General features: G+C 41.5%; 3 protein-coding genes across 4 annotated transcripts; 1 reads left to right on the top strand and 2 right to left on the bottom strand.

Annotated features, from left to right (window-relative positions):
* Positions 1 to 1,107: 1,107 nt before the first annotated feature.
* Positions 1,108 to 4,612, bottom strand: syt1b (synaptotagmin Ib). Its single transcript, XM_035157058.2, has 8 exons — positions 4,465 to 4,612; positions 3,612 to 3,793; positions 3,092 to 3,205; positions 2,838 to 3,005; positions 2,587 to 2,754; positions 2,170 to 2,287; positions 1,703 to 1,836; positions 1,108 to 1,616 (listed from the first exon to the last, which is right to left on the bottom strand). Exons 1-8 carry the CDS (start codon positions 4,610 to 4,612, stop codon positions 1,410 to 1,412), a joined length of 1,239 nt encoding a protein of 412 aa, XP_035012949.2. The 3' UTR covers positions 1,108 to 1,409.
* A 3,177-nt stretch (positions 4,613 to 7,789) lies between these two features.
* Positions 7,790 to 12,331, top strand: bbs10 (Bardet-Biedl syndrome 10). The gene is made up of 4 exons (XM_035156996.2): positions 7,790 to 7,890; positions 8,444 to 8,643; positions 8,736 to 9,704; positions 9,866 to 12,331. Exons 1-4 carry the CDS (start codon positions 7,888 to 7,890, stop codon positions 10,704 to 10,706), a joined length of 2,013 nt encoding a protein of 670 aa, XP_035012887.1. The 5' UTR covers positions 7,790 to 7,887; the 3' UTR covers positions 10,707 to 12,331.
* Positions 12,327 to 19,609, bottom strand: cd9a (CD9 molecule a). Of its 2 annotated transcripts, none has more exons than XM_035156998.1 (8): positions 19,416 to 19,609; positions 16,456 to 16,558; positions 16,265 to 16,362; positions 15,550 to 15,624; positions 15,235 to 15,336; positions 13,841 to 13,930; positions 13,400 to 13,483; positions 12,327 to 13,298 (listed from the first exon to the last, which is right to left on the bottom strand). In XM_035156998.1, exons 1-8 carry the CDS (start codon positions 19,482 to 19,484, stop codon positions 13,233 to 13,235), a joined length of 687 nt encoding a protein of 228 aa, XP_035012889.1. In that variant the 5' UTR covers positions 19,485 to 19,609; the 3' UTR covers positions 12,327 to 13,232. The 2 variants fall into 2 exon arrangements, with proteins under 2 accessions (XP_035012889.1, XP_035012890.1); XM_035156999.1 differs by lacking the exon at positions 19,416 to 19,609 and adding an exon at positions 17,345 to 17,526.
* Between the last annotated feature and the right edge of the window lie 214 nt (positions 19,610 to 19,823).

Raw genomic sequence — 19,823 nt, 5'->3', positions numbered from 1 at the left:
GATACTTTTTACTTAAAAGTTTGGTAAGGGGAACTTTTAATAGTAACCTTTCAGAGTTCAAGTGCATGTTTTTTAATTGTGCATAATTTATGTGTGTGCGTGTGAGAAAGAGACGTGCCTCACACTCTCCATAGATGTGATGTGCTGTGCTGCTCCTCACTTCTATTTAACAATTAAATAGTCCCCTTCCACAGCAGACATTTTGACTTGTCACAGCAGGGAGGTCCCAGGTGTTCCTGGTAACATTAACAAAGTCTCTGTTCTGTCATTGGTTCTTTTCAAGAGCCCCAGTAAATACTTTAATAATTTATACCTGTGCTTTTACTAAAATATCTTGTAAGAGAATGTTGCCTAGGATCATGAGCATGTAGAACAGCTTATGTCAGTCACAGCAAACATCACACATCATCTGAACAACAGCTGTTTGACAAACATGTGGTGCAAACGTCACAGATAATATGAGATAACAAGGTGGAGGATGTTCTACATGAGTAAATGAATTGCACAAAGACCAGCAGCAGAGAAACACTGCATGTAACCTGGTAAAAGAAAATTGACCTGACATAGCGTGATGATACAATAAAAGAAAATCTGCTAAGTATAATACAGTCCTGTGTGCAGGGGTGGACTAATATGAGGGAGGACACACAATAAACTTTGGAATGACTCGATACAAGTCATTACTATAAACTTCACACTGCAAGGCTTTACTTCACATATTTTATTTGATGAAGAAGTGTTCTTGTTGTGATTCTGGCCCCTTTTGCCGTTTTGGTCGTGATGCTGCAGAGAAACCTGTCAATAAATGCTGATGCCAAAACGCTTATGTTAGCATTCCTCTCATTCTAGGCTGTACTCCAACATCATCATCAGTGAACTGCCTCAGCTTTTATAAGCACAAATTGTAATGGAAGATGGTCTGATGGGATAAAAATGGAAAAAGGGAAATAAACAACGCATTCGAATTTTTAATATCTATTATTTGAAATTACTAACATAATAGCACATAGCAGTCATGGGGATCTGTAATTTCATTGTCCCTTTTGATTGTCTCCCTCTGCAGGTCTGTGTTATGTGCATTGTAAATTCATTTGAACAACTCTGGAAAAAACGTAAAGAAACATCACAAAGGTTGTGAAAAAATCTCAGCTTATTTAATAGCATTTGTAACTGGTGATAAATCTTTAATTACAAGTCTTTATGACAGAAGCAGTTGGCAGTTACTGAAGGCTTTAAGTCCATAATAGTGTCTCGGACGGTATCTAGGCGAAAACAGAGTATTACTGGTACATTTACTCAGTTAAGTAGCTTAAATATTTTCAATGGGACTTGAGGCAAATGTAAAAACATAAATTGGAAGTAACTGAGGTAAATGCTGCAAGATTTCATAGCTCACTGGGTTCACAGTTTCATTTCTTGTTGGATATTAGTGGGTTAATTTCGTCATCTGTCTTGAGGCCGTGCCACTGAGCTATTGGCCGCCGGGGGTTAGCCAGCATGTCTGACCAATGGCATTGCTCGGTCCCAGTGCTGTTAGCGCCCAGCAGCACTTTCCCGATGGCGTCGTTCTTCCCGATCTTATCATAGTCCAGCACAGTCACTGCTATCTGCACCTTCTGTAGATGACAATAACATGAACAAAAAGTGCATTTCTGCTGGATTGTATCTGTGTGCATACGTTTGTGTGTATAAATCTGTTTACCTCTATCTGTTCACATGGCACCTCAAAGCTGAAAGACTCGTTGTAGTACGGGTTCAAAGTGTTCTTCTTTATCGTTGTTTTCTTTTTCTTGAGTCGTTTCCCATTCTGCATCAAGTGGATCTTCACATAAGGGTCTGAGAGTGAGAACAGAGAGGTTTTGTGTCAGAGCGACCAAATGCCTGGCACTGATGCAGCGACTCCATCAGTGAAACACCACATCTATTGTAGTAGCTCCTTGTGGTTTCCCCTACATAGAAAGTGCTTGAAAGTGGACACACCACTTAAAAAGGTGATTATAAGGCCTAAATGCTCAACCAGAGCGGACAAATCTAGTAGTGTGCACTAAGTCAGATTATAAAAAGTGGTTTAAGTCTTGTTACTTAAATAGATCAACACAGTGCATTTTTATTTTTATTCTATACTGAAAGATCTCCAGCTCTTTAGTAAAAGTAACTTGCTTGACTCACCTGATAATCCTCCCACATCCATTTTCTTAAGGTTTTTGGCCTCTAGAATCACCATCGTCAACTTCCCCGCTGTGGGCACAAACCTCAAGGACAAACATATGTCTCCAAGCCGCTCGCTCTGGCACAGGGAAGGGGAAGAATAAAAGAAGTGAGTATGCTGTCAGGGCTTCATTATTAAATGGAGAAGCTGAAATATCACACAAGGCTGCAGTCTTCTGGTTTTGAAGTAACTTCAAAAGGAGAATTAGATTTTAATTACACCAAAGGAACACTGAGCATCAATAAGCTTGTCTCCTAACACAAAACACGGCATCAAATAAAAGGAAACAAATTTAAAAAAGGATATCTTAACAGTTTTGGAAAACCTAAAAGCAAGATTTATTTTTGTCCCCCCCCCCTCTAACACTTGGCTCCCACCTCCTCCTTCTCTGCCTTCTGCAGGTCCCTCCACTCCTGCAGAGACTGGCTGAAGTCCACGCTGCTCATCGGTATTTTCACATCTCCTATGGCATCGTGCTTTGAGAAACGGTCAAAGTCGTACACCGTCATCACCAGTGACTTCCCGCCCAGCTCAGTGTACGGTACCTGTAGTACAGAACACACATCAAGGTGCTGATAGGGAACGTGCTCTGGAAAAATAAGTCTTTTTTTTATTTTTCCTGATTTACCTTAAATGTGAAAGTCTCATTGAAGTCCGGTTCAAGCGTCTTCCTGTGAACTTTAGTTTCAAACTTTTTCTTTTTGTCCGGGAGCAGATAGAGTTTAACGTATGGGTCAGAGCTTCCTCCCACATCCATGGCAGGAAGCTCAGCAGCCTGCAAGATGCCCACTACCAGCTAGAATTTAAGAGCACGGGAAGAAATGAGGATCTGAGGACACTAAAATGTGACATATAAGAATTTATAGGTGGTGTGCATCTTACTGTGTTATCTGTGAAGTTGTAGTCTAGTGTGAAATGTAGTCTCCCCAGCTTCTCTTCTTCTTTGGGCTCTTTATCTGACAACTCTGTTTCTTTGTTGCCTTCATCTTTCGGTTGCTGCACAAACACAAAGACACACAAACACATCACATGCAGGTAGAAATGCAGCGATACAAGTGATCAATGAAAACCACGTCTAACAATGTGTGAAGGAGTTATTTGTGCTGTGTTCCTACGTTATATAGTGTTACAACGTCAGAGGCAATCAAACAAAGATTATGTTTGACACCATCAAGGTTTAACACCATCAGTGAGTTTAATAGAACTTGTATCCTTGAAGATGTTTCAAAATAAGTTACCTCAGTCCTCCAGACCTACACCATGAACTGTGCGATGTGCGAGACATCCATTAGTCGTAACACACACGGACAGTTTTACTAGTCTGGGTCGACCCAAGTGTCAGAACTGTGATACATTGGAAGGACAATACGTGCGTGCGTGTGCGTGTGTGTGTGTGTCCTACCTCGCTGCAACCTCCATCCATTTCAGTGTCAAAGCCTCCTTTGCTTTTCTCTTTTCCCTTCTTCTTGTCCTTCTCTTTGTCCTTGTCCTTCTTTTTCAAGCACTTCTTCCAGACGCACACAGCACAGGACAACACCACGCACAAACTCACAATGCAAAGGGCGGCAACAGCCCAAGATGGCACTGAAAAGCCATATAACACACACACACACACACATACAGATTACACATACTTAAAATACATGGAATCTTTGTTAACCACTTAAACCCTACTCATCCCTTCTTAAAACATCACATGTGAACAAATTATCATCCACACTGACAAAGTTAATCCAATCCAGTACTTCTGTAATAAATGCTATTGTCAGAGAGATGCTGACTCAGATCTGTGGTAATTTTTAGGCCATATTTTGTTGTGGTGTTGTACTTTATTACTGTAAGGGGTTCATTTGTCCGTCTCCTGTGTATTTTGGGATGTATGACTCAGATAGCAAGCGACATATTCAAATCCAAGATACAATTTTTTATGACTTGCAAGTTTGACTTTCTGACATGAATGCAGATAGCTTGACAAACCAGTTTAAGTTGGACATGTCGATCTGAACTAAAATAGAGAATATGATATGCTATCATAGAGAATAGTTTAACTTCAAATCTCTGTTGATATTGTATGAGCTGCTGCAGCTGTGTTATTTGCCCAAATGTCCATGAAATATAAATTCTTTGTCCCTTTTAGATTATTTCTCAATTATCCTCTGGCTCTGGTGTTCAGATATGTTTCTCGAATATATATATATCAAGATTTTTGATAGTAATCCATGGAGGTGAACATTTATCTTGGTTTCCCAACTCACTGTGGATGTTGTGTAGTTCACTCATGAACTTCTTTGGATTGTGGCCTCCGGATTGTGTTTGGCCTGTGGTTGTCGTTGCATTTGTCAAACTCGTTATTGTAGCCGGGGTGCCCGGTGCAGCCGGGGCAGCTCGACGGGTCCCGGTCATTGTTTGATGATTGACAGCAGATCCTGAATTTAACTGGCCAGAGAAACGGAGAGACTGGAGAAGACGGTTCAGTCACAACATGTGAAACATACATTATACTTCAACGAAACAGGCATAATATGCCTCCATATGTGCAACAGTCAAATGGGAACCACCTAAACGATACACAAATACACAATAGAGCAGATTTTCCAAAACGCCATCGATGGATGTATTTGAAGCAATAATGTGCTTATGGACAGGGTATGAACATCGGAGTCAAATGACTTCTCCTGTTTCTGCTTGTCTGGCACAAACTTGAACACAGGATATGCAAACTGCTGTCTCTGCCAAACCTGCTGACATGAAGGGGAGAGGGCAGGACTCGAGAGGAGGAGGCTGCGAGGGAGACGCAGAGGAGAAGCGTCACGCGTGGACCTCTGCTGTTCCTCTGTGAGCAGCCAGAGGTGATGATGTACCAAGGTCACGCTCTGTGCACATTAACAAAGGATCGAAGCTAAGACTGGACTCTGAAATAATTTTGCGATATGTTATTTTCTACTCTGCAGTAATCAGAGTAAGTATGTGGGGCTGAATCAGCAGACGTGATCTCCGACTTTTTTCTCCTTCTTCAGGATACTTTACCATTTTTTCTGGAAAGTCAGAGGCTATTACAGGAGCAAACAGAAACATTAATGATACATCCAAAGGGAACATAACTGCATGTCTCTCATGTTAGTTGTCTGATACTGAATATTTCAGATTCTGAAGTGCTTTTATGATTTTGATTAAGAATTTTTTTATGCCAATATAAAACAAACATTACATAATTACCAACTTGTTAATATAGTAATTATTTAATAATGATTTATAAATATTATTGTATTTATACAGTGAAAGACAGTCGCACCATATGGACCTAACTTCAGTTGTTAATGCAGCTAAAACTCTTTTAACACCTAATCCAACAAGTTTACACATTTGACAGTAAAAACAATTTACCATCTGAATTTGCAAAATGTCAACTTTAAGACACTTTTAGAAAAAACTGTTAGAAGTTACTCATATTGATTGTGTTCTTGCAGATCCAGTAAACAATAGAATGACCTGCATCGACCTGATGATTATTATTATTATTATTATTATTATTAGCAATCTTTTGTGCACATTGTTTACACCCAGTTAGACTTCAGTCAGCACATTCAAAAGAGAAAGAAATCAAAGTTTTGATTGATTAAAAAATAGTCAAATTTGAGACATACCTGTATTCAGTGGTCTCAGCAGCAGCGTTCAGCCTCACAGGTATTCCTTTTCTTTACAGAGGGAAGAAGAGGAGGAGGAGGAAAAAATGATAAAGCAGAGAGATGGAGGAGAGCAGTGAGGCAAGTGTCAGCCCCTTTGTTTTTGTGTCTCCAGTTCTGAGACATCAACACGAACAGTGCAGTGTGTGAAGCTGCATCGAGAGAGAAAGAGAGAAAGTGAGAGGGTAGGACAAGATGGAGTTGAGGGTGAGATCGGTAGCTTGGTCATCTTGTGTTGTTTCCCTATGTTTTTGTGTGTGTGTGTGTGTGTGTGTGTAAGGGAGAGAGGAAAAATGTATACTTTTCTGTCCATTCAGGTCTCATGGGACCGCTGTTCCTTATTTCTGATGTCCCGCCTTTTGTGACCTCTGTCCCCCCCCGACAGGTCAGCGGGCCAGCGATGCATATTCATTAGGGTAGTGACATGGCTTTTTAAAGTCTCATTAGCATACTGACAGTTCAGCATTAGAGGACATTTACGTTCAGCGTGGACGGCTCTGTATGTGAGGGCATCTGTACATCTGGCTGCACAACTGTCTCATATCGCCTATGTATAGATGATGTTGCCTGATTTAGAAACTTAGGATGTGGTTTCTGCAGCAACACAGAGATCAAGTTCTAGCCCCGCCCCGTTCACCTTGAGGTACCAGAGATGCACAGAGACGCCGAACAGAAAGAGAGGACGAGAGACGGTGGGAGGATGGGCAGGGAAACAGGGAGCTCGACATAACCTCTGTCAGTCACATAAAGAAATATAACAAAGTTTCAGTTGTGAGTGTCACTCCTTTAAGAGGTGCAGCGTGGAGGCCAGTTGATTTAAAGCTGTAATGAAGTATTTAGCTGACAGTATAGATCACTTTTAGGCCTAAGCAGTTTTATGCCTGTAGTAAATTGAGCTTTTTGTATTAATAGAATTCACATTTAATAACAAGAAGGGTGCGTAGAGAGCGCAAATCTAATGCCCTATCACTTCGTGTTAAAGAAAGTGGAAAGGAAATCATTGATCAACTCCGAAATGTAATTAGCTTAGCAGGTTTTGAATAATCCTGCTAACTAACAGACAAATATATGCATCTCTGTATCATCATATAATGTCCTGTCGTATTATTATCAGAGGTCAGAACTATGTGTGAATTATTAGAAGATGTGGTTCAAACACTAATAGTTCTTCAGAAATTCTCCCTGCGGTTAAGATAAACTCAGGGAAAAAATGGCCCAATTTATTGAGCAAATTAAACTGAGAAAATCTTTGAACATCATTTAGAATTTAGAGCCCTTCAATTATTTGTAGTTCAACTGATTTGTGTCATGAGTATTCATTCTTTTTAAACCCTACCTCTTCTACTTTAGTAGTAGTTGTGACATTAAGCTTTCATGTTAGATATATTATTTGCTGTGGTTAACAAAGATAATTGGTTTGACATAACAGATCATAACAAACAAAAAAATGCACAATTAGTAATAGATTATCTTCATATGTGCTGGGATCAATACACACAAATTTACAGTGTAAATCGGAACATGTGGGCTGTTGCCTCATGCAAAGGAAACACACGTGAACAATGTGCACACTCAGCATCACAACAGGACAGTTAAAGAGAAAAAGCAGCCATCACACACATGATCGCTTTTTTACAGTTTATTTGATATCATGAGAACAATGTGAGGTCCACAAAGTGTTTGTGTAAACATCCAGAATGTCTCATACAGTCACACATGGAAACATGTTATCATTAGTACCTATATATTTATTAATAGTCATCAAGTAATACTTTCACATGTGATATATAATATTATAAAATATGTGAAGACAAAAAGAACAGTCACCTATATAACCACATATACAGTCGAAATATGTGGCTGGTATTTAGAGATAGAAAAACAACTCATAACTCCGCACGCTGGGTGGCAGTATAATCCGTTACATCACAACAAACCCCAGAAGAAGACTGGTCTCCAGGATACAGAGGAAGAAAGCGTCCTCCTGTTGGACTAATGGTGAGTTCTGTAAGATTTAAATCGTGTTTTACATTTAAAATACTTTTACAGTTTATCTGACGATGCGTTTAAGTCATGTCTATATAGTAAATGTTTGTAATAAATTAAACTCCCCGTAACCGCAGCGAGTAGGTTGGTTTAGCCTGGTTACCTAGCTAGCAGATGCTAACGATACTAGTGTTTTCAGTAGCGAGTTTGCTAACCTTTCGTGTCATGTAAACTTCACTGATGTGTAACAGTATAAGTACACGATCCTCGTTGTGTTCACTGTAGTTGTTTGAATCTAAAACTGAAGACATGGTTCTTAAATGTAAGCTATTTTCCTAAATGGACACCTGTTGAGCATCAATGGTGATAAAATCAAATTCAGCCTTCACATGATGAGTCAAAATCTTATATTTGCACAATTTATATGAAGCTGAATCCAAATAGGGGTTCTCTGAGAGGACTTTTGTTTTTAAATTTAATAAATCCTGTTTTAAATAATGGGGCAAAAAACTTTTTTTGTAGTGAACAGTTTAAATCCTTGCCACTGATCCTGTGTGTTTTCCAGGTTGTGGAGATGCTACCAGTGGATCGTCTTCACCTCAAACATGTCCTGCAGACAGTTGGTGCACTGGAGGCAACTGTCCTCCGCAGCTTTGGTCCAGAGGGAGGACAGGTGCTGTTCACCCGAGACACAGGACAGGCCATGTTGAGCCGCAGTGGGACACGCATCCTCAAAGCACTGCGACTTGAATATCCACTCGCTAGGTAACATACAGACCTTTACTTTTTTCCTTTTACAATACTATATATCAAGTGTAATTTGTGTTAACATTATATTTGTGTGTTCTTCATTTTAGGATGGTGGTGGAGTGTGTCTGGAAGCATAGCAGTTCAACAGGAGATGGATCCAAGACCTTTATTCTGCTGCTGGCCTCATTACTGCGAATGATTCATACAAAAGCTTGCAAGGAGCCTAACGTGTCTCACACTTATAGCTCTAGGGAGGCAGCAGAAGCTGCCACTGCCAGGCGCTTTGCTGATGAACTGCTCACATTTGCGTTGGAAGATTTGGAGGATCTCATCGCTGTAGGAGTGGCCCCGTATGGATTCTGTGTTTCGTGGGAGGATTTCACTGCAAAATCACATCCACCAGCTGCTCACTCAGACACTCACTGCGTTCAAAAGCTGCTGGCATCATTCTTTCACACTCGTCTCGGTCACACCCACTGTGACTTCATAAGCAACCTCACCTGTGAAGTTCTCAGGAACTGGACCTTTATAAATGACCTACCTTCATCAGCACTTCACTTTGTAAATGACAACTTCCCTGCACTGCATACGCCTGTGACAGGCTTCCCTATAAGCTGCTCACGTTTGATTGAGGGGCAGGTCATTCACAGGGACTTTGCTGTGCCCTGCCCTCGGACTGAAGATCAGTCAGTTAAAGCTGTAGTTTTCAGTGGGTACCTGCAGCCAAGAATACTCAGTGCTGGAGATGTGCTTAAGGTGGGATGTGGAGGCCAAGTGGCTGAGGAGAAAAGTTTAGTGGAGTTTAGTGCATGGTCAGAAAGGTCACTACAGTGCGTCATTGCAAACCTGCAGCGTTTGGGTGTCTCTGTGCTTCTCTCTGCAGTGAAACAGTCTGCGGCTGTTCTGGCTTTAGCTGCACAGGCGCGGATGTGTGTTGTGGAGTGCATCAGCAAAGATGAGCTGGCCCTCTTTGCCAAACTAAGTGGAACCACACCAGTGTCAGACTGCTGGACGATTGAATCACAGAATGTTTCTACTCTGACCTTTTGCCGGCCAATACTACTGGGAGTACATAGGTATGATAACATGTCACTTCTTTCTCGCATACATATACCTGTTGTCCCAGAGATATATATATATATATATATATATATATCACTAGGCTTTGAATTTCAGTGATTTCTTCATCTGGTTTCCATGAGGGAAATTAAAATGAATCTCTTTTTCTCTTCCACAGATATGTTCACGTGGCTTTCCATGATTTAGAGAAGAGGGTCACACTCAAACCCTGTAGTCTGGTCATTTGTGGCGCGGGGGAAGGGCAGACAGACCAGTGTGCATGTGCGTTTCAAGATGCCATCCGCATGCTACTTGTAACTTTCCAGCCCATGGGAAGGACTTCAACTACAGCATCAAACAGGATCTACCAGTTTCACAATAGCACATCTTCACATGCATCTGATCACTCTGATAGAACCACCCACACATCCTCAAATGCAATTCTCTCTCAGCAGTGTGTGTTGGAGCCAGGCTGTGTTATATCTGCTGGTGGAACATTCGAGTTTCTCTTAAATCATGCCCTCTCACAACATCCCCGCTGTCGCTGTGTTTCTAATGGTACAAAGATGAGTACCCCTGCTGTTTCCCAGCTCTTGGCAAATGCTCTCCTGAGTGTACCACAACAGATTTACTCCCACAGTGTGCGACACTTCCTGCAGATTCAAACCAGGATCCTCAGTTTTCTTCCAAAAGATTCCCACACGTTCAGCGTCCTTTATAAACAAAAATCCAGCACAAGTCTCGTACAGGCTTGTTGTACTAGTGGATTTCCTGTAGCGGATTGTAAACTGAGCATGCATTGTTGTAGAAAGACTGACGTTTTATCCAAAGCTTTTATGTTGGACTTGGGTCTTGAATCTGTCTCTTGCAAATACCAGCTGCTTCTGGCCGTACTGCAGTGTGTCAGGAGTCTCCTCCGGGTGGACATGGTGCTGCACACACACTCTGCCTTACACGCACAGTCACGCAGACCAGCAGACGTTTCCTCGGAGGGCTCAGAGGATGAGGCTGAAGATTGAGATTGTATTGTGTCCCATGTTAAAAACTATAAACATATTTTTTCTTGGCACTCAGGTATCATTCAGAAGATATTATTTGCACTTGGCTGCTACAGTTTAAATAAATGTTATAGCCACATTATTTTTTGCTTGTCCCACTGCAATATATCTGTAATCCATTACTACAGAGAAAGTTATTTTCAATTATGGCACTACAGTTGTGTTGTGCAATTTATAGGCCAATAAAATTTGAACATGGTCCTGTAGCACTCTGCCTTGAAACAAGGCCACGTTTGGCAATAATAGTAAAATGAAAATGATAAAGTGTTATTCCCTGTAAAGTACTCGGTGTCCAGTTATCAAATACATTTCGTTAATTTTAAGTTAAAATGTTTTGTAAGTGTTGATGTTGGCTCATCTCTCTGTTGCTTCCCATTATGTTCTCTTTTTTTCCCTCCTTATCTCAGTTTTCCTGCCCTCTTCCGTTTGCCAGTAAACATTCTGCTGTGTAAAAGTCCCACACGCTCAACAACAAGGACACGTCGCCTCACTTATTAACGCACACCCCTTTTTATAATCAGTGTTATCTCCATAATGGGGGTGGGGCATCTGAACAGCAACACAAGGCTGTCAACAACCAAATCAAAATGCACTTCCTCGTGCTGTTATCAGATGAATGCTGCTCTGACCTCTTTTTGGGGGAAATGGTGAGTCATGAAACATTAACTCTAATCATAGCCAGACACAAAAGAACACTGTTTGCTGTAATCTATGTGTGCAACAAATTTTGATCACAAATTCTCCAGAAATTAATTGTGATGAGGTCAAGTTGAACAAAGACAGTTCTTGGCTGTCTTTCTGTTTTGGTCTTGGAATACCAAAGGGGTGGAAACCTGGGGGAGTTTTCCGTTTGCGCAATGGAAAACAACAGAGTGTTTTCAGCTTTGTCACGGTACCCACACCCTGCGAACCCCTGCGGGACCATGATATAAACAACTTAATGTAACACGCCAAGCAGAGTCAACGTATTATTGAAAACTTTGCCTTTAGTCAATCTTAGTGCCCTTCAGAGAATAGGCCTGATAACCTTTTTTATGTTATTTGGCTGCACTGATTGTTTGCCATGATGGATTACAGATCTATTGCAAACATCAAATCCTCCAATTAGTCCCCATTGTGTTTTAGTGAAGCTGTCATAAGTCTCGTTGACATTCATCGCAGCCCACAAAACACATTCATAAGAATGAGCAGCAAAAGAATCGGACTGGAGCCGGAAGCGTTAATCAGCATTTACAATACAAATAGCCTCTGACACGACACACACAATACAGTTTATAATACACTCACCCTCTGGTCGGAGATACAGATCACTCACACTCAGGGCTGAGAGCCATGTCAAGCTTTGTGCCGACATCCATCGAACTCTTTCACACTATTGAATCTTTAATCATTACTATTACAGTTATAAGCTGTGAGTACCACTGATTGCTCTTTAAATGTGATATGAATGTGGTATGCTGCATGTTGTATGTAATTGTGTTATTTGTGGATGATACACAATAATGCTTTTATACAAATAAAGCTAACAGATAAATTAGATTATTTAAATTGAATGAATTGAATAATATAAAACCCTCAGTCTTGACTTAGTACATTTTGTTTATTTGGTTCTCAATCATTTTTGTCTCTGTGAAACATAGTGCATATGGTATAAATCAAGCAAGTCTCTGTAAAATGAAATGGACCTTATAAAATACACAATCAAACCACACATACCATTTAAACATCGAAGATTAAAAATGTTTTGCAGATAAAAAACAAAAGCAACATTTACAAAATGTGACCAAAAATAATGAAGGCTGTTTTAAACAAGTGCGAATGAGGAGATGGGGGAAGTAAGGAAAGGAATGAACAAAATTTCCTCACACCAAAGAAACTGAGATGCTACACAAGTACCTAAAAAATGGAGAGGAAAAAAAACCAGCCACAGCAGTTCACAGCTCAGCATTGAACTGGCTACTCATCACCATGGTTTGACGTCAGTGTTGTAAGAAAACAGCAATCTTAGAATTTCGTTGGCTGCTTCTGTTTGGTGCTAAAGTGGTGCCGGTGGCCTTTTTTCTGTGGCCCTGGACCAATATGACTCTTCTTGTGAGTGACCTCGAGTGGTAGCAATAGAAATGTGATCAGTAGATAATAATATAATTTTTTGTTTCGATAATTAGCGGTTCACAAAACACTAATTTCAATCAAATGACCACAGATAACACATTTCTTTACTACTTTGCTACTTAAGCACAGATGATAGTTGGGCCTAAAAACCACATCGCACTTGTCTAGTCAAGGAAAGTCAGGAGTGTACAGCGTGTTGAGAGTACAGCAAGAACTGACCAATAATCTCATAAACAACAGAAATATCAGCACCCAGTCTATACTTATGTTATCCCCTTTGAACAAGCAGTGTGTCGATTGGAAGTGGAGAGTCTGGGACCCTAGGAATGACATCATGCAACATTAACAACGACATGTGGTGTGCGTGGTGGGTTTTCACACCACCTCCCGGGATTTCCTGATGGCGCAGCACAGGAGCATGCTAAAGATCATTCCAAACATCTGCAGGAGAGAGGGAGGACATATTACTTGGGTCTGCACCGTGTTCATCCTCCAGGTCAGCAGACATTGAAATTTGGTGAACTCCAGTGAAACACACTCACCATAATAACCCCAATGGTGACGCCCACTCCTCCTATGATGTGTAGTTTGGAATCGAAAACGTCATCGATGGCGTCAGGACAGCTCTGCAACACACGGGCAGGATTTAATGCAGCGGAATGTCTCTATATAGCTATGCTGAACGTGGCTTAGGGTATGGCCCATGTAACAGACAGCCTGGGAGCGCACAGGCTTCAGTACACCAGTGTTGCCATAGTAACACTGCAAAAAAGGCTGAGGAAATTAGTCTGCAAAGGGAAGACTTGATGAAATAATGACACCTGTCAGACCATCGTTATGATTTTGACGCACAGTATCAGCGCTCACAGAGCTTAGGTGTGTCCGAGATCTGTAATGACTTGTCTCCCATCTCGACAAAAATATTCGTCGAATCTAGCTGTGTTGGCATTCAATCTATACACACATTCTCAGGATGGTTGTACCTTAGTAATGAGCTCCTCAAGCGGCTCCCCTCTGGGACAGGTGTCTTTGGCAGTGTCTGCTGCAGTACCAGTTGGACCGCAGCAGTTCAGCTGTTCACACACACAAAATCATGATGTTAGTGAACAAGGAGACTTGAAGAAAGAAAACATATGTCTTACAAATGTGTTCCTATTAAAGGGATAGTTCAACAAATTGATTCCAATTTTAGGTTATGCCTGAAATTACTCACTCCTCTCTACTCACTTTCAGTACTTGGGTCATTTTCTCTGCACTATTGTCACACACACCTTATCAGCATCATTGTGTACATGTCATATTAAGCCTATTTTCCTACTTAAATATATAGAAAGCATTTTGTGTGTCACAACTTCAAATTTCAAATCTTTTTCAATCAAGGCTATTTAGGCTTTTTATTCAGACATGGCACAATTTTGTTTTCCAAAAAAACGACTTTTCCAAAAAAACGACTAAACATGGAGAAGCAGCTCCGAAGCCACTGCAGGTCCGCCTCAACTCCTTTACCTCTTAATTTACGTCTTATTCTATTTATTTTTTATTTATATTTTATAATAAAAACATTTAATTCTCAATGTCATTTGTTTTTGGTCATATTTCAGTGCTTCTTATTTGTATTGTCTTATGTTGCTTTTACAATTTGTAATTATGCCTTTTGTATTTGAGGTAAAGCCCTTGTCTTCTTGTTGTAATGTGCTATACAAATAAACTCAACCTGCCTTCATACATTACTCTCTCCTCTTGTGCGTTGGCTGTTTTTCAGCATTCAGCATGAGGGGAATATATATAATGAGTGAATTCAGATAAGCCATAATTTTCAGTCTTGTAGTCACAGTGAGGTTGCTAGGCAACCAGTGGAAATGCCGCACAGATGTCCTGGATGTATACATGAGCTACTGTTCATCAAGACATAGTTACAGCACAACTCGCCCTAAACGACGACTGATTTTTACATTATTGTTTGTGCACAAAGTGAACAAGTCAGCCAAACAATCAGCAGACAACATGAAATGTATTGGTAAGTGTGTGACCTTTGGAAATGAGGTGTCTCCATCTGCTTCAAGTGTGTAAGCTAAGCAACACTAAGCACCTCCCAGCTTTAGCGCCACTGTTAACGCAAAGACATGAGTGGTATCGATCTCCTTATACAACTCTCTACATTATATACTCTTATATACCAACATGCTGATTTTTTTTTAAGTTAATTTGCTGAATTCACATTTTCTAGTCATCAAAAACATTATGGATCCTTTTTACTGTGGACCGAAACTTCTTGCAAAGTTCCCACGGGAAAACATTGCATGCACTTGAAAATGCAATTTGTTCCAAATTCCTTCGATAAGATCTGAGTCATGTCCAATGAGTGGAGAAGACTGACCCCTGTTTGAATCAATCGCAGTGTCTCTTTGAGGCGCTCATCTCCTGTCGTCTTGTAGTTGTTGTAGGTCTGCATGTAAAACGCTGTGATGTCGTTCACCACCTGCAGCACAGCAGCAAGGAGGGTTTATTAACATGGATCACTCAAGCAGACAACATTTCTTCATGCAGCATTTTCATGTTAAACTCAGCAGCAGTATTTCACTCACTTTGTTGCTGTCGGCCATTAGTTTGCTACGTAAACTCCATTTAACTTGGTTAAAAAGAGCTTACACAAATTAAATCAGTTGAACGTACTTATAAGGTTTTACGTTACCTTGCTTTGATTGGAAAATCCCCAGATTCCAGCTGCCACCTCTATGGCAAATATGATGAGCAGGAAGCCAAAGAACTGTGCAAAGGAAACACAAAACTGCGTGAATGTTTTGCCTCCATGCAGGCTTGTGCGCATGTGCTTTGTGTGCATGTATGAACACGTAAGGTCATCTGAGTGTAGCTGAAACTAATTTGCATAGGCTCCACCTCCTGAGAGATTTAGTCCAAGAAGATTAGGGCCAGACATGGAGGGAGGGAGGCAGGGAAGGATTGGACAAGTACAGAGACTCTTCTCTGGCCTTGATACTGTTCAGTAAACAACGACGAAGGCAGACTCTTATATTTCTTACTGCACCCAAGGTCAGTCTACAATTCTCACATGTTAAGTCAAGTGCCGCTGATTGAGAGCACTAGAAAAACACTTGGAGGAAGAAAATCCTTGCTTTTAGTTTCTATATTACAAATTACTGTGAGTAAATAGAAGTGAATAGAACAAGAAGGGAGAGGCCTTGAAGAACTAGAAGGGTAAATGGAGAGCGCATACCTCTGGCAAGGTCAACGCCCTATCTCACCATGTCTTTAAAAAAGTGGATCCGCCGGTTTATTGGGATCCACTCCAAAATTGTAAAAGTTCTTGAGTCATGCCCCACTCCTCATTTCATTAAAATTGCAACAGTCAAAGAAATGCAGATGAAAACACAAAAAGTGGTACGAACCAGTCCCAGCATAACAGGGGACTCCTGGATGGCCCCGCAACATCCCAGAAAGCCCACCAGCATCATTAGTGCTCCAGCTGCTATCAGGATGTAGACACCTGCACACATAATATTTAATTATATATATATATATATAGTTTATGTATTGCAGAGTACACATAATCTTTCTTTTAAGACTGAGAGTGTCTTACCCGTGTAGAACACATATGGAGAGTCTGGTCCCTCAAACAGGCCTTTGGTCTTTGGGTCAAATCTCAGCCAAAGGCCTATAGCAAAGACAGCGGTGCCTGCAAGCTGGAGACAAGAGCATATTCTCACATACAGGTCTGCAGTTACATCCCTCAATGCATTCTGCACAATGTCACATGTTCAATGGTCCAAATCCGATTTCGCTCACTTCTGTTGTGGCTGTGTGTCTCCTTTGTGTAGCTCTTGCAGTTGTGTTGTGGCTTTTGCCTGTTTGTTTTTTGTGTAAATGCGCTTTTGGGAGACGTCATGATATTTTGAGTGCATCTTCTTATATCCTGTCATACTTCTCTGTTCTGAGTTGCACTTTGCACCACGAGTGTCGGTGTATGGAGCCTCACTGTGTAACGTGCATAGACAGGCACTTACTTAAAAGCCTTGTAAGCACAGACAGGTCAGCCCAGAGAATCCTTGTGAAACAAAACGTTTTTATGCAAAGGGTGTGGGTGCTCTTTTTGTATTCTATTGTATAACAATTTTTCACCCTCTTTCATTCCTGTTGTATGATTTATGTTCCATTGTTTGAGCAAAAAGGCAGATCAGAGCAATCGGAAATGTGTAAATCTATAACACCACTGCTGAGGAAACTTGTCCACCTCTCTCTCTCTCTCTCTCTCTCTCTCTCTCTCTCTCTCTCTCTCTCTCTCTCTCTACCCCCTCTCTGTCCCCCCCGTAGCCCCTTGCCCTAACCTGAACCTTAACCTAACTATGTCCTCACTTCCTCAAAATGGCTTCAGTCTGTAACTCTGTAACTTAAGCAGGTCCTCACAAAGATAGAGTTACAAGCACACAACACTCCACAGCAGAGTAGGAGACAATAAAAAACACACGTACCCAGAAGATAAGGTTGAAGACAAACATGAGATGTTTCACACACTTGATTCCCCCACCGACAGCCATGTTGATTCCGTCGACACACGCAGAAATACGCACAAACACACACACACACTGTACCGACAAGAGTTCTTTTGGATAACACCTTCCAATGAGGAAGTAAAAATGGAATGGTGTCAGCTAGTGGAAAGGGAACATGCTTTCAATACCACACCTTCACATGATCACCTGATCACACGGGAGGAGCAGGAGGAGCAGGAGTGGTGGTGTTACATGAGAAACTGTCCTTACTTGTGTACGTGTTATCAATTCCTACACCGTCTATAACTGGTGCATGTGTGCAAACCCTGTGGGCACGTAGAGTTTGTTGGATGTGGGAGGGAGCAGCACGGAGGGCTCTGCACGTTCAGACACGTTCACTAAACAACATTTAGTAAAATACCTGCTCGGCAGCATATTTACTGCTCTGCTGTCTGAACTGTGTAATCGGCTGCTCTTAAATATGGCTACTTCCCATTCCTATAGACATGGGAATATAGTATTTACTGTATATTGTGTATATACTCCCAAAAGCCGTTATTAGTAGTTTTGTGTGTTAGTTTGATCAACTGACCAAACACTGAACATGTGGAACACGTGCTCTCGTGTCGTGTCCACATTGAGCTGAAATCCGAGGTGTGTGTGCTGTGTGATTTGTGATTTGTGGCTGCATGTACCGGATATGACAAGAGTGTCTTCACCTCATGCTTAATAAACCTCAAAAAGGAAAGAATCTAAGAGATTGTAACAGGTTGTGTTAAAACTAAATAATCTAGAAAGTGTTGATTTAAAGGGAGTTAAAATGGACAGTCACCTTATTCCTTTCTTGAAGTGTTTCATTGTTGAAACACTGCACTTTCTGTGTATTTTTGCATATACCTCACCCCTGCAGTCTGTTTGTTGCATGGTTGGCTTGTTTATAAGCAAGATTATACAAAAACTATGGATCGATTTCCACAAAACTTAGTAGAAAGGTGCAGTATTATTGGTCAGGGAAGAACCCAATAGATTCTGGTGCAGATCTGGATCAGTGGCTGGATCCAGGACTTTCTTTTATCACTTTCTTTAACATTAAAAGATAGTTAGTTTTTTTACATTTGCAGGGAATAATCCATGCATCTTGATTTAAAAAAAAATCCGGCACGTTTAGGTGACTTTAGGTGAATTTGGTGCTGTTTAAGCAAATAGGGGGGTTATTTGGGCCTTGCAAAGTATTGAATATCTCAGATCGATTGTGGTTTCTCGTCATTTCTTTCTCACACACACACACACACACACACACACACACACACACATTGAAGCGGTGGGAAACCCCTGTCTGCCCTGCGATGAATGCCTCTGCTCGGTTCTATGTATAGCTGCACAAATTACAAACGTCCCTAAAAGGAAAAAACATCCATCTGAAACCACACACAAACAAACGCACACAGCAGCCAGGACACACCCTGCAGGCTCAGTGCGACTCAAATAGCCAATATGTGATCCCAGCATTCACTCACACACAACATATACATATACACACACACACATGCACATACACATGCACAGTCTGGCTCCCTGACATGCGCAACACTTCACGTCACGTGACGGAGCAGAAGTCTTAATTCTTATTATATCAGTAGTCAGTATCACCACCACACTAAAGCAGCGTATCTCCTCCCCCCACACTGCAATTATTCAATTGCCGTGCGCGCAAACTCCACAGTGTGGTCTTTGCTGTGGAACTGGGTCACTTGGCCACTGGGGATTATTCTTCCATCAGCCTCCACGGGCACTGGGACACTTTGTGTTCACCGGCGTCCGGAGCCACAAACCACCCGAGGGCGCACCGCCGAATAAACTGGGATAATTAACCCGGGGCTTTTCCGCGAGGGCTCGTCACGATCCCATAGTACATCTGAGACACCCGGATCATCTCATTCACAGTGTAGTAGACCTGCTCACACGCGGATGCGCGTGCACGTCCAGCTCACACACGCACACGGGCTGTTCTTTTTAAGAGAACAACGCGCTTGTCTCGCTTCAAACTCACCCAGAACACCAGGTTGAAGGCGAACATCAGGTACTTGACGCACATCTCTCCCCCCGACAGCGCAGCCATGGCGGAACACGAGCTGCGGCTTCACGCTCTCAGCGGCTCCGACGGACGGTGGAGGAGAAGAGAAGCAGAATAACTGTGTGAATGCACAATGAGGTTATTTGCCGACGCGCCGACGGCTCTTACGCGCGTCGTGCTGTGCGCGCCTCTCGTGGTCCGCCCCCTCACACATAACGGACTGCACAGCCTCCTGTACTTCTTTCTTTCTTTCTTTTTCTTTCTTTCAGTCTTTCTTTCTTCATTAAAAAAACCCCAACTCTTAATATTTACTATTTTTATAAATTACTTCATATATTATGTATTGGACTCATATTCTTTGTTAAATTTCCTTAGTCTTTAAAG

The sequence above is a fragment of the Hippoglossus stenolepis genome, chromosome 5 (genome assembly GCF_022539355.2).
Source record: "Hippoglossus stenolepis isolate QCI-W04-F060 chromosome 5, HSTE1.2, whole genome shotgun sequence".
Taxonomy (NCBI): domain Eukaryota; kingdom Metazoa; phylum Chordata; class Actinopteri; order Pleuronectiformes; family Pleuronectidae; genus Hippoglossus; species Hippoglossus stenolepis.
Note: the sequence above shows the minus strand (reverse complement) of the source record. Positions and strands in the feature narration are given on the sequence as shown.

What these genes read in the sequence shown, in the direction of transcription:
- syt1b (XM_035157058.2), bottom strand. Translation starts at nt 4,612, where the DNA reads ATGACCGGGACCCGTCGAGCTGCCCCGGCTGCACCGGGCACCCCGGCT. An exon ending in GGATGTGGGAGGATTATCAG is followed by an intron (nt 1,837 to 2,169) that starts GTGAGTCAAGCA and finishes TCTCACTCTCAG; the next exon opens with ACCCTTATGTGAAGATCCAC. An exon ending in TGCCATGTGAACAGATAGAG is followed by an intron (nt 1,617 to 1,702) that starts GTAAACAGATTT and finishes TGTCATCTACAG; the next exon opens with AAGGTGCAGATAGCAGTGAC.
- bbs10 (XM_035156996.2), top strand. An exon ending in CTTGAATATCCACTCGCTAG is followed by an intron (nt 8,644 to 8,735) that starts GTAACATACAGA and finishes TCTTCATTTTAG; the next exon opens with GATGGTGGTGGAGTGTGTCT. An exon ending in ATACTACTGGGAGTACATAG is followed by an intron (nt 9,705 to 9,865) that starts GTATGATAACAT and finishes TCTCTTCCACAG; the next exon opens with ATATGTTCACGTGGCTTTCC.
- cd9a (XM_035156998.1), bottom strand. Translation starts at nt 19,484, where the DNA reads ATGGCTGCGCTGTCGGGGGGAGAGATGTGCGTCAAGTACCTGATGTTC. An exon ending in CCCCTGTTATGCTGGGACTG is followed by an intron (nt 15,625 to 16,264) that starts GTTCGTACCACT and finishes TCCTTTGCACAG; the next exon opens with TTCTTTGGCTTCCTGCTCAT. An exon ending in GATTTTCCAATCAAAGCAAG is followed by an intron (nt 15,337 to 15,549) that starts GTAACGTAAAAC and finishes GCTGTGCTGCAG; the next exon opens with GTGGTGAACGACATCACAGC.